This window comes from Bombina bombina, chromosome 2, assembly GCF_027579735.1.
Source record: "Bombina bombina isolate aBomBom1 chromosome 2, aBomBom1.pri, whole genome shotgun sequence".
Lineage (NCBI taxonomy): Eukaryota > Metazoa > Chordata > Amphibia > Anura > Bombinatoridae > Bombina > Bombina bombina.
In genome coordinates this window covers 993,215,575-993,230,201 of record NC_069500.1, presented here as the reverse complement: position 1 = coordinate 993,230,201, position 14,627 = coordinate 993,215,575, and the positions used below count along the sequence as shown (strand labels likewise).

The 14,627-nt window shown below is 38.8% G+C and overlaps 1 protein-coding gene across 1 annotated transcript in view; it reads left to right on the top strand.

Annotated features, from left to right (window-relative positions):
• LOC128649957 (collagen alpha-1(XXV) chain-like) overlaps positions 1–14,627 on the top strand; it is a 368,739-nt gene that overhangs the window by 343,753 nt on the left and 10,359 nt on the right. The window contains exon 3 of the mRNA XM_053703536.1: positions 14,319–14,363. Within this exon, the coding sequence (XP_053559511.1) occupies positions 14,319–14,363 (45 nt within the window). The remainder of the gene's footprint in view (positions 1–14,318; positions 14,364–14,627) is intronic.

Here is a 14,627-nt window from a genome sequence, read left to right as displayed (position 1 = left end):
ACTGCATGTGGCCTTTCTTGAGGAGTGAATTTTTTCTTGCAACCCTCCCATACAAGCCACATTTGTGATATTGTTGTCACATGCACACAATAACCACTCTTTGACATAAATTCCTGCAACTACTTCAGAGTTGCTGTGGACCTCTTGGTAGTCTCTCTGGCTAGTTTCCTCCTGGTTCTTTCATTTAGTTTGGAGCAAAGTCCTGATCCAGAGAGGGTCTGTGTTGTACCAAATACCTTCCACTTCTTAATAATAGACTTCACTGTGCTTCTAGGCATTAATAAAGCCTTTGATATGTTCTTGTATCCATCTCCTGACTTGTGCCTGTCCACAACTTTATCCCTGTCAGGGTTTTTTCCCTGTTGTGTTTGCCATGTGCTGCTGGCAGCCATGTTAATCACCTCTCTTCCTGACTATGGTGCATTGTGGGGGATGCTGCTCATTTCCTGCACTTCCTTTTATGGCCAGACTCGTGTGCATCATCCATGTGAGACAGGATGCAGTCTCAGAATTGTGATGTCATCACTTATTATTTAAAGGGCCTCTGTTCAGTATGCTTTGCTTTTGCGTTGTCTCAGACCTGTTTGTGAGAGTTCCTGTGTATTACCTGGCTGCCTGATGTCCTTCCTGGTTCCTGATCCCTGGCTTGTTCCTGACTCTGCTGTTTTTCTTGTTCCTGATTCCGGCTCATCTGACTATTCGCTTTGGCTCCTGAATCGGCTCGTCTGACTACCAGCTCTGGTTTTGACTCCTGGCTTGTTATTTGACTTGTGGACTTTTTATTATTTTTTGCTATTAATAAAGGTGTGATTATTTTTGCACTTCTCATCTCAGTCTGATTCCTGGCACCCTGACAATCCCGGAGATCTTTTGACAGTGCGTTGCCACCCATAGGTAATTGTTTGCTTTAGTTGCACTACCAGAGACTGAGGTGCTCCAGAAAAGCTCTTTTCATGCTGAGATAATATATATGCCCACAGCTGATCACAGTTGAAGGTCAAATGGCCTTGTGTGTGCCGTTGAGAAGGTGATTAGTTACACCTGATTGAGTTTACAAGTAAGGGGGTGATCCTGTTTGCATCTCAGTGATTGTTTTTGAATTGTCTTTATTTTTGCCTGACATGTTGGTTTTATATCTTTCGCTTGGATGTTATAAGTTGCACTGACTAATTACAACTGGATAAACAAAAACTGTGTTTTACTTTATTTCAGGCTACAAAGCAACAAAATGTGATTATTTTCAAAGGGGGTGATTCTTTTCAATACCCATTGTAGTGCTAAAAAATGTGTTACACTGTGTAAAGCACTGTTGCAAATCTGCTAACATATAGTGCTCCAGTCACTTGCATGCTGAATCCTGAGCCCACCTAAGTATGATCTTCAACAAAGATCACCAAGTAAATTTGATATTATAAGTAAACAGATATTTTTGAATGTGCATTCAACCTTAATCATGAAAAACATACGCCTAGATTTAGAGTTCTGCGTTAGCCATCAAAACCAGCGTTAGGGGGTCCTAACGCTGGTTTTGGCCGCCCGCTGGTATTTAGAGTCAGGCAAGAAAGGGTCTAACGCTCACTTTCCAGCCGCGACTTTTCCATACCGCAGATCCCCTTACGTCAATTGCGTATCCTATCTTTTCAATGGGATCTTTCTAACGCCGGTATTTAGAGTCTTGGCTGAAGTGAGCGTTAGAAATCTAACGACAAGACTCCAGCCGCAGAGAAAAGCCAGGAGTTAAGAGCTTTCTGGGCTAATGCCGGTTCATAAAGCTCTTAACTACTGTGCTCTAAAGTACACTAACACCCATAAACTACCTATGCACCCCTAAACCGAGGCCCCCCACATCGCCGCCACTCTATTAATTTTTTTAACCCCTAATCTGCCGACCGCACACCGCCGCAACCTACATTATCCCTATGTACCCCTAATCTGCTGCCCCTAACATTGCCGACCCCTACATAATATTTATTACCCCCTAATCTGCCCCCCCCCAACGTTGCCGCTACCTACCTACAATTATTAACCCCTAATCTGCCGACCGGACCTCACCGCTACTATAATAAATGTATTAAAGGGACACTGAACCCAAATTTTTTCTTTCATGATTTAGATAGAGCATTAAATTTTAAGCAACTTTCTAATTTACTCCTATTATCAAATTTTCTTTATTCTCTTGGTATCTTTATTTGAGATGCAAGAATGTAAGTTTAGATGCCGGCCCATTTTTGGTGAACAACCTGGGTTGTCCTTGCTGATTGGTGGATAAATTCATCCACCAATAAAAAAGTGCTGTCCAGAGTTCTGAACTAAGAAAAAGCTTAGATGCCTTCTTTTTCAATTAAAGATAGCAAAAGAACGAATAAAAAATGATAATAGGAGTAAATTAGAAAGTTGCTTAAAATTGAATGTTCTATCTGAATCACAAAAGAAAAAATTTGGGTTCAGTGTCCCTTTAATCCCTAATCCGCCTCACTCCCGCCTCGCAAACCCTATAATAACTAGTATTAACCTCTAATCTGCCCTCCCTAACATCGCCGACACCTAACTTCAGGTATTAACCCCTAATCTGCCGACCGGACCTCGCCGCTACTCTAATAAATGTATTAACCCCTAAAGCTAAGTCTAACCCTAACACTAACACCCCCCTAAGTTAAATATAATTGAAATCTAACGAAATAAAATAAATCTTATTAAATAAATTATTCCTATTTAAATCTAAATACTTACCTGTAAAATAAACCCTAATATAGCTACAACATAAATAATAATTATATTGTAGCTATTTTAGGATTAATATTTATTTTACAGGCAACTTTGTATTTATTTTAACTAGGTACAATAGCTATTAAATAGTTAATAACTATATAATAGTTACCTAGTTAAAATAATTACAAAATTACCTGTAAAATAAATCCTAACCTAAGTTACAATTAAACCTAACACTACACGATCAATAAATTAATTAAATAAACTATCTACAATTATCTACAATTAAATCAACTAAACTAAATTACAAAAAAACAAACAAACACTAAATTACAAAAAAAACAAACACTAAATTACAAAAAATAAAAAAAGATTACAAGAATTTTAAGCTAATTACACCTACTCTAAGCCCCCTAAAAAAATAACAAAGCCCCCCAAAATAAAAAAAATGCGGGGCATGCCCCAAAGAAAACAGCTCTTTTGCATTTAAATAAACATACAATACCCCCCCAACATTACAACCCACCACCCACATACCTCTAATCTAACCAAAACCCCCCTTAAAAAAAACTAACACTAAGCCCCTGAAGATCTTCCTACCTTGTCTTCACCACGCCTGGTATCACAGATCCGTCCAGAAGAGGGTCCGAAGTCTTCCTCCTATCCGGCAAGAAGAGGTCCAGAAGAGGCTCCGAAGTCTTCATCCTATCCGTCAAGAAGAGGAGATCCGGACCGGCAAACATCTTCATCCAAGCGGCATCTTCTATCTTCTTCCATCCGGCGCGGAGCGGGACCATCTTGAAGCAGCCGACGCGGATCCATCCTCTTCTAACGACGTCCTAAGTCCGAATGAAGGTTCCTTTAAATGACGTCATCCAAGATAGCGTCCCTCGAATTCCGATTGGCTGATAGGATTCTATCAGCCAATCAGAATTAAGGTAGGAAAAATCTGATTGGCTGATTGAATCAGCCAATCAGATTCAAGTTCAATCGGATTGGCTGATCCAATCAGCCAATCAGATTGAGCTTGCATTCTATTGGCTGTTCCTACCTTAATTCCGATTGGCTGATAGAATCCTATCAGCCAATCGGAATTCGAGGGACGCCATCTTGGATGACGTCATTTAAAGGAACCTTCATTCGGACTTAGGACGTCATTAGAAGAGGATGGATCCGCGTCGGCTGCTTCAAGATGGTCCCGCTCCGCGCCGGATGGAAGAAGATAGAAGATGCCGCTTGGATGAAGATGTTTGCCGGTCCGGATCTCCTCTTCTTGCCGGATAGGATGAAGACTTTGGAGCCTCTTCTGGACCTCTACTTGCCGGATAGGAGGAAGACTTCGGACCCTCTTCTGGACGGATCGGTGATACCCGGCGTGGTGAAGACAAGGTAGGAAGATCTTCAGGGACTTAGTGTTAGGTTTTTTAAGGGGGGTTTGGGTTAGATTAGGGGTATGTGGGTGGTGGGTTGTAATGTTGGGGGGGTATTGTATGTTTATTTAAATGCAAAAGAGCTGTTTTCTTTGGGGCATGCCCCGCAAAAGGCCCTTTTAAGGGCTGGTAAGGTAAAAGAGCTGTTAAATTTTTATTTTAGAATAGGGTAGGGCATTTTTTTATTTTGGGGGGCTTTGTTATTTTTTTAGGGGGCTTAGAGTAGGTGTAATTAGTTTAAAATTCTTGTAATCTTTTTTTATTTTTTGTAATTTAGTGTTTGTTTGTTTTTGTAATTTAGTGGGGTTTTATTGTAATTTAGTTTAGTTGATTTAATTGTAGATAATTGTAGATAGTTTGTTTAATTAATTTATTGATAATGTAGTGTTAGGTTTAATTGTAACTTAGGTTAGGATTTATTTTACAGGTAAATTTGTAATTATTTTAACTAGGTAGCTATTAAATAGTTCTTAACTATTTAATAGCTATTGTACCTAGTTAAAATAAATACAAAGTTGCCTGTAAAATAAATATTAATCCTAAAATAGCTACAATATAATTATTATTTATATTGTAGCTATATTAGGGTTTATTTTACAGGTAAGTATTTAGCTTTAAATAGGATTAATTTATTTAATAAGAATTATTTCATTTCATTAGAATAAAATTATATTTAATTTAGGGGGGTGTTAGGGTTAGAGTTAGACTTAGCTTTAGGGGTTAATACATTTATTAGAGTAGCAGTGAGGTCCGGTCGGCAGATTAGGGGTTAATAATTGTAGGTAGGTGGCGGCGACGTTGGGGGGGCAGATTAGGGGTTAATAAATATAATTTAGGGGTTGGCGGTGTTAGGGGCAGCAGATTAGGGGTACATAGGGATGACGTAGGTTGCGGCGGTGTACAGAGCGGCAGATTAGGGGTTAAAAATAATATGCAGGGGTCAGCGATAGCGGGGGCGGCAGATTAGGGGTTAATAAGTGTAAGGCTAGGGGTGTTTAGACTCGGGGTACATGTTAGGGTGTTAGGTGCAGACTTAGGAAGTGTTTCCCCATAGGAAACAATGGGGCTGCGTTAGGAGCTGAACGTTAGGTTTTTTTTCAGCTCAAACTGCCCCATTGTTTCCTATGGGGGAATCGTGCACGAGCACGTTTTTGAAGCTGGCCGCGTCCATAAGCACCGCTGGTATTGAGAGTTGCAGTGGCGGTAAATATGCCTGTACGCTCCCTTTTTGGAGCCTAACGCAGCCCTTCTGTGAACTCTAAATACCAGCGTTGTTTACAAGGTGCCGGGTGAAAAAAGCATGCGTAGCTAACGCACCCCTTTGGCCGGAGAACCTAAAATCTAGGCGATAATTAATATAATTTTTAGCCTAATGGAGCTGTTACTCAAGAGTGGCTCTGAACCCTAATATTTAGGAGTTCAAAAAGAGGACCACAATAAGAATCAAGGGTGTATGTAGTACTTTGCAAGAGACCTCATCTTCCACAAGCTATTCCTGCATTTATGTGGATGTATAAGAGGGCACTACCTGGCAAATTCTCTCTTTCAGAATCACAATACTTTTTTTAATGTTTATTTTACAAAATGGCTGGTCATGACTTGCAAACTGATACACAATTGATTGATTAAAATCTTTTTTGAGAAAACAAACAAAAAACAGAAGTTAACACAGTCAGGATGAGTTTTCTTGATGCAGAGTTCTCAACAGCCCCCCATTTTACTGGATTGTCAAAGTTTTGGAACCTCACCAATATCTTTCCTTAAACATTATATGGTGCAGTGTCAGGGAAATGCTAATTCCTGTCCATAAATACCCAACTCCACCCCTGCGTATCCCAGTCATGGCAGCAGACATCAATAACTCCCCATGAAACCTCCCAATCCTGACAAGAAAACTATTGGTTATTATTTCATGCAGCATTTTAAATAAATGTCATTGTCCATTTTTATAAGTCTCAGCGTTTATATTACATTTTTAAAATACAATGAAATGCTGCAAAAATTGACAACAGTGCATATTGGTTTTATGTTTTTATTGGTAGATTGGGTTTATGTGTAATGTATTATACTTGTCTGGGAATTCCATGAGGCTAATACAAGTGACACTGTTCCTTACAACCTTGACTTTTTGTCAAGCAAGTAGCAGTAGTACAATAAGTCATTGTGAAGGCTAGTCCATGTTATAAGTAGCTCTGTCACTAAAAGAAATAAAGCTTGTATTTGATATTTGCAGACGCCTACATATCATCTGAATTAAAGAAAATTATTAATGGGTTATAACTATTTTCAGCATGGAAGGAAGTGATATCATCATAACAACGTGTGTGTGTGTGTGTTTTAATGGCCACCCTCAAATGTATTAACAAATTAGCTCAAAAAAGAGGAACAAGCTTTTTCATTTCATTCAATTCTGCCTTCTGCAAGAAATGATGACATTTTCAAGAGCATGCTGGTGCAAGCGGTCATTAAGAAACAGTATCAACATTGATGAGAGATTCTCTGTTCAGCTGTCCTTTCGAAAGTGTGCTGCTGCTTTTCTTCGAAAAAATAATCCTTTGATTGCCAGAGACAGACTTCATTAGCCCACACACAAATGCTGTGTATATTTTTTTTTCTTCCAGTGACATTTTAAGACCTTTGGCAGCTTTTTTTGAACACTGAGCTATGTCTGCTCAATTCTCTCAGATGCAAAGAGAAGTAGCCTAATCTTTTCAACAGTGAATGCCAAAACTTCACATCACTACCTTGTACAAGGTGTCCCGTCGCTCTTTTCAACGCATTACTTCCTGCAGACTGCAGAAATTAACATTGCAGTGAAAGACAAGACCAACATGAAGATAAAAAGAAGATAAATCTCTTTTTAAGGACATTTCATTCTTAGTGTACTCAAGAAAATGAATATATTTTAATTTAATATTGTTAGATGTTTTTCTTAAATACCATACAACATTTGTTTTCTATTCTAAAATTAATGTTCAGTATTGTGGAATTGAAATTTTGCATAGTTACAACATCTATTCTTCAGGTATATGCCAAATAGGAGATACCCCTCCTGGCTTTATAATTTTATTTTGTATTTTTGAAATGCAAGTTCCTCAACAGAACTTGAGGAAAGGGTATATGGCCCCCCCACCAAAGCAGGTGAGGTGTAGTTCTAGGAGAGGGAATGGGTAGGGTTAGGGAGGGGTTGGATTTAGGGATATTAGAGAAAGTGAAGTAGCTTCCTCCCTCAATGGATGTTAGGTTGTTGCACGTTGCGGGATTAGAGCTTGCTTTTGATAGTTAAGAGACAGTCTACTCCAGAATCTTTATTGTTTAAAAATATAGATAAACCATTTATTACCCATTCCCCAGTTTTGCATAACCAACATGGTTATGTTATTACTCTTTTTCTCTCTGTAATTACTGTGTATCTGAGCCTCTGCAGACTGCCCCCTTATCTCAGTTCTTTTTTTACAGACTCGCATTTTAGCCAATCAGTGCTAAATAACACCATGGGAACGAGCACAACGTTGTCTGTATGGCACACATGAACTAGCGCTGTGAAAAACTGTCAAAATGCGCTCAGATAAGAGGCAGCCTTCAGGTTTAGGTTTTAACAAAGAATACCAAGAGAACAAAGCAAATTTGATGATAAAAATACATTGGAAAGTTGTTTATAATTGCATGCCCTATCTGAATCATGAACGTTTTATTTTGACTAGACTGTCCCTTTAAATGGAGTCTGAAGCCGTACCTCTCCGATAATGGGAGACACATTGGTCTGGGGGGCACAGCTGCTTTTAAATTCGGGGACAGTACCTCTGGTAAACAATTATTTGATGTTATATTTATAAGTTATTAAAGGTGGTTAAAACTATTTTGTATGTATTTGTTAATAAGGTTAGCTGCTGCCATTACCCATGTCTGTATGTGTGTATTTGTTTATTGTGGGGTGTCTAGTATTGTGTGATGCATCCAAAAAATTAAAAATGTTTTACAATGAGTTGTACAAAATAATTCCATTAATAATTAATCTTAAAATATATATTCACTTTTTGATATACATTTCTGAAACAAGTGTCTGTATGTATGAACCAATGGAATATGTCTCATTTTGGAGAGGATGATATCCTTAAAGCTTGCATCATACACTGAAAAAAATGCTTTTGTTCTGTAGTGTTTTCAAGGATAGATTTGTTATCTATGTATTCACAATAAAATGAATAGGCAGCACCACCCGAAGTATGCAAGAATCTTCTTTTTTATTGTTTCATAAACAGGAGCAGGTATACAAATGACTATGTTTCGGGTCACATACCCTTAGTCATGTCAATTTTACATGTGCAAAATAAGGCCTAGATTTGGAGTTTGGCGGTAAAAGGGCTGTTAACGCTCCGCAGGCTTTTTTCTGGCCGCACCATAAATTTAACTCTGGTATCGAGAGTTCAAACAAATGCTGCGTTAGGCTCCAAAAAAGGAGCGTAGAGCATTTTTACCGCAAATGCAACTCTCGATACCAGAGTTGCTTACGGACGCGGCCGGCCTCAAAAACGTGCTCGTGCACGATTCCCCCATAGGAAACAATGGGGCTGTTTGAGCTGGAAAAAAACCTAACACCTGCAAAAAAGCAGCGTTCAGCTCCTAACGCAGCCCCATTGTTTCCTATGGGGAAACACTTCCTACGTCTGCACCTAACACTCTAACATGTACCCCGAGTCTAAACACCCCTAACCTTACACTTATTAACCCCTAATCTGCTGCCCCCGCTATCGCTGACACCTGCATATTTTTTTTAACCCCTAATCTGCCGCTCCGTAAACCGCCGCAACCTACGTTATCCCTATGTACCCCTAATCTGCTGCCCCTAACATCGCCGACCCCTATATTATATTTATTAACCCCTAATCTGCCTCCCTCAACGTCGCCGACACCTGCCTACACTTATTAAACCCCTAATCTGCCGAGCGGACCGCACCGCTACTATAATAAAGTTATTAACCCCTAATCCGCCTCACTAACCCTATCATAAATAGTATTAACCCCTAATCTGCCCTCCCTAACATCGCCGACACCTACCTTCAATTATTAACCCCTAATCTTCCGATCGGAGCTCACAGCTATTCTAATAAATGGATTAACCCCTAAAGCTAAGTCTAACCCTAACACTAACACCCCCCTAAGTTAAATATAATTTTTATCTAACGAAATAAATTAACTCTTATTAAATAAATGATTCCTATTTAAAGCTAAATACTTACCTGTAAAATAAATCCTAATATAGCTACAATATAAATTATAATTATATTATAGCTATTTTAGGATTAATATTTATTTTACAGGTAACGTTGTAATTATTTTAACCAGGTACAATAGCTATTAAATAGTTAAGAACTATTTAATAGTTACCTAGTTAAAATAATTACAAATTTACCTGTAAAATAAATCCTAACCTAAGATATAATTAAACCTAACACTACCCTATCAATAAAATAATTAAATAAACTACCTACAATTACCTACAATTAACCTAACACTACACTATCAATAAATTAATTAAACACAATTGCTACAAATAAATACAATTAAATAAACTAGCTAAAGTACAAAAAATAAAAAAGAACTAAGTTACAGAAAATAAAAAAATATTTACAAACATAAGAAAAATATTACAACAATTTTAAACTAATTACACCTACTCTAAGCCCCCTAATAAAATAACAAAGCCCCCCAAAATAAAAAATTCCCTACCCTATTCTAAATTTAAAAAGTTACAAGCTCTTTTACCTTACCAGCCCTGAACAGGGCCCTTTGCGGGGCATGCCCCAAGAATTTCAGCTCTTTTGCCTGTAAAAAAAAACATACCATACCCCCCCCCCAACATTACAACCCACCACCCACATACCCCTAATCTAACCCAAACCCCCCTTAAATAAACCTAACACTAATCCCCTGAAGATCTTCCTACCTTGTCTTCACCATCCAGGTATCACCGATCCGTCCTGGCTCCAAGATCTTCATCCAACCCAAGCGGGGGTTGGCGATCCATAATCCGGTGCTGAAGAGGTCCAGAAGAGGCTCCAAAGTCTTCCTCCTATCCGGCAAGAAGAGGACATCCGGACCGGCAAACATCTTCTCCAAGCGGCATCTTCGATCTTCTTCCATCCGGAGCGAAGTGGCAGGATCCTGAAGACCTCCAGCGCGGAACATCCATCCGGACCGACGACTGAACGACGAATGACTGTTCCTTTAAGGGACGTCATCCAAGATGGCGTCCCTCGAATTCCGATTGGCTGATAGGATTCTATCAGCCAATCGGAATTAAGGTAGGAATTTTCTGATTGGCTGATGGAATCAGCCAATCAGAATCAAGTTCAATCCGATTGGCTGATCCAATCAGCCAATCAGATTGAGCTCGCATTCTATTGGCTGTTCCGATCAGCCAATAGAATGCGAGCTCAATCTGATTGGCTGATTGGATCGGCCAATCGGATTGAACTAGATTCTGATTGGCTGATTCCATCAGCCAATCAGAAAATTCCTACCTTAATTCCGATTGGCTGATAGAATCCTATCAGCCAATCGGAATTCGAGGGACGCCATCTTGGATGACGTCCCTTAAAGGAACAGTCATTCGTCGTTCAGTCGTCGGTCCGGATGGATGTTCCGCGCTGGAGGTCTTCAGGATCCTGCCGCTTCGCTCCGGATGGAAGAAGATCGAAGATGCCGCTTGGAGAAGATGTTTGCCGGTCCGGATGTCCTCTTCTTGCCGGATAGGAGGAAGACTTTGGAGCCTCTTCTGGACCTCTTCAGCACCGGATTATGGATCGCCAACCCCCGCTTGGGTTGGATGAAGATCTTGGAGCCAGGACGGATCGGTGATACCTGGATGGTGAAGACAAGGTAGGAAGATCTTCAGGGGATTAGTGTTAGGTTTAGTTAAGGGGGGTTTGGGTTAGATTAGGGGTATGTGGGTGGTGGGTTGTAATGTTGGGGGGGGGTATGGTATGTTTTTTTTTACAGGCAAAAGAGCTGAAATTCTTGGGGCATGCCCCGCAAAGGGCCCTGTTCAGGGCTGGTAAGGTAAAAGAGCTTGTAACTTTTTTAATTTAGAATAGGGTAGGGAATTTTTTATTTTGGGGGGCTTTGTTATTTTATTAGGGGGCTTAGAGTAGGTGTAATTAGTTTAAAATTGTTGTAATATTTTTCTTATGTTTGTAAATATTTTTTTATTTTCTGTAACTTACTTCTTTTTTATTTTTTGTACTTTAGCTAGTTTATTTAATTGTATTTATTTGTAGGAATTGTGTTTAATTAATTTATTGATAGTGTAGTGTTAGGTTAATTGTAGGTAATTGTAGGTAGTTTATTTAATTATTTTATTGATAGGGTAGTGTTAGGTTTAATTATATCTTAGGTTAGGATTTATTTTACAGGTAAATTTGTAATTATTTTAACTAGGTAACTATTAAATAGTTCTTAACTATTTAATAGCTATTGTACCTGGTTAAAATAATTACAACGTTACCTGTAAAATAAATATTAATCCTAAAATAGCTATAATATAATTATAATTTATATTGTAGCTATATTAGGATTTATTTTACAGGTAAGTATTTAGCTTTAAATAGAAATCATTTATTTAATAAGAGTTAATTTATTTCGTTAGATAAAAATTATATTTAACTTAGGGGGGTGTTACTGTTAGGGTTAGACTTAGCTTTAGGGGTTAATCCATTTATTAGAATAGCGGTGAGCTCCGATCGGAAGATTAGGGGTTAATAATTGAAGGTAGGTGTCGGCGATGTTAGGGAGGGCAGATTAGGGGTTAATACTATTTATGATAGGGTTAGTGAGGCGGATTAGGGGTTAATAACTTTATTATAGTAGCGCTCAGGTCCGCTCGGCAGATTAGGAGTTAATAAGTGTAGGCAGGTGTCGGCGACGTTGTGGGGGGCAGATTAGGGGTTAATAAATATAATATAGGGGTCGGCGGTGTTAGGGGTAGCAGATTAGGGGTACATAGGGATAACGTAGGTGGCGGCGCTTTGCGGTCGGAAGATTAGGGGTTAATTATTTTAAGTAGCTGGCGGCGATGTTGTGGGGGGCAGGTTAGGGGTTAATAAATATAATATAGGGGTCGGCGGTGTTAGGGGTAGCAGATTAGGGGTACATAAGTATAACGTAGGTGGCGGTCGGCAGATTAGGGGTTAAAAATTTTAATCGAGTGGCGGCGATGTGGGGGGAGCTCGGTTTAGGGGTACATAGGTAGTTTATGGGTGTTAGTGTACTTTAGGGTACAGTAGTTAAGAGCTTTATAAACCGGCGTTAGCCAGAAAGCTCTTAACTCCTGCTATTTTCAGGCGGCTGGAGTTTTGTCGTTAGAGCTCTAACGCTCACTTCAGAAACGACTCTAAATACCAGCGTTAGAAAGATCCCATTGAAAAGATAGGCTACGCAAATGGCGTAGGGGGATCTGCGGTATGGAAAAGTCGCGGCTGAAAAGTGAGCGTTAGACCCTTTAATCACTGACTCCAAATACCAGCGGGCGCCCAAAACCAGCGTTAGGAGCCTCTAACGCTGGTTTTGACGGCTACCGCCGAACTCCAAATCTAGGCCTAACACTTTTAAATACCTTAACCAGGTGGACTAACTCCTCCCCTTCAACTCTTTCTTCTCTGCTTTACTCTTAGGTCATTCAAGCTCCCTCTGTTGGAAGAAGAGTGAATTTTCTATTTCATTAAAAACATACACAAATAAATACAGATATGTGGCAGGTTAACTATGACAAAATGATAAATTATTTGTATACCTGCTCCTGTTTATGAAACAATAGAAAGGAAGATTCTTGTATACTTCGGGGTATACTTCCCCCCAACAGTAAAACCCACCACCCAACCAACCCCCCAAAATAAAAATACCTAACTCTAAAAAACATAAGCTACCAATTGCAACTAAAGCGGCATTTGTATGCGCATTGCCCTCAAAATGGCATTCTTTATCGTTAGATAAATGCTTCTAAAGACTTGTGATTATTCCCACTATGAGATAATATGTATCACAGACAAATATAGGGGAATGTGTGATATGGATACAAGAGTAGAGGCTAATTGTGGCTCTATTTATATCAAAGGACCATACAGGACCTTCACAAGGCTGCTTTGAAAGCTTCTTTTAGCCCTTGGATTATGTGCTGCCAGTTTCTTGTGCTAAGTAGGGCATTTCTAACTCTTGTGAAATACCAAATGAAAACAGTATTATGATTAGCTACAAGCACCCAAAACATTATCCTTTTATGTCAAAACTGAAAAAAAAACTATTTCAACTACAAGACTGCTCCCTTTATTCATTAAATCTGGAATGGAGAATCTTGATTCCTATGTTATAAGATGCCTATTCACCAAGAATCGAGAACTTTAGTGAATAGGTGCTAGTGAATAACACAGGTATTGGGGGCAACAGTAGGAGTGGAGCTACTGTACACATGAACTTGTTGTGGTTTCTCAAGAGGAGAGGAGGAGATTTAATGAATTTTGATAGAGTAAATAACTATTTGTATGCAATACCTTCCCTGTAGAAATGATAACATAGATATGAGCTATATGACTATATAAGCACATAAAGATATGACTATATAAGTGTTTGCAAGCACTGAGGTGATATTGATACCACACATCTCAATCATAGCAAAGTCTATTTAGTATTTCTTAACCAGTCTAAGCTATGGGCCTACTTAAAAGCAACTCTTGAAAAGTCACACGGTTTTAATAAATTACCTTCATTGTTTCTAAGATTTCACTCTTCATTTCATTTATATTCATTAATCAGATGAATAATTGCTTGTCGTAAGCAGTAATAGTAAAATCACGGATGGGCTTAGATATAATTTTGTAGGCTCCAACCTTTCTATTTGCTATGCTCGTGCAGGTCAAAGGTTAAAACTGCTGACAAGGTCAGTTCAGCCTTTAAGCATCTTCCCTTCAAAGTAGAGAAAATAGGAAATATTTTTTTTAATTGAGATAAATTAAGTAAACCAAGGCCTTTCTTACAAAGCACTTTGAAATATAAGGATGAAATGTGTATTGTAGGTGCACAGCCAAAGATAACTTAATGGAGAAAATTCTACATGTGTTCAGTTTAAAAATGATTCATTTGTAAATACATGCCAGAAAAAACTGAATATATATATTTTTTTTTTAGGCCCTCCAGGACAACGAGGCAAGAGGGGCAGAAGAGGAGAAGCCGGTGGGTTTACATGTCATTGTATTCTTTGATGTAAAACTTCAATTACATTTTTCTTAAAGGGATATTAAACCCACATTTTTTATTTCATGATTCAGACAGAGAGAATTTTAAGCAACTTTCTAATTTACTCCTATTATCAATTTTTCTTCATTCTCTTGGTATCTTTACTTGAAAAAGAAGAAATGTAAGCTTAGGAGCCGGACCATTTTTGGCTCAGAACGCTGGGTAGCGCGTGCTGATTGGTAGCTACATTTAGCCACCAAT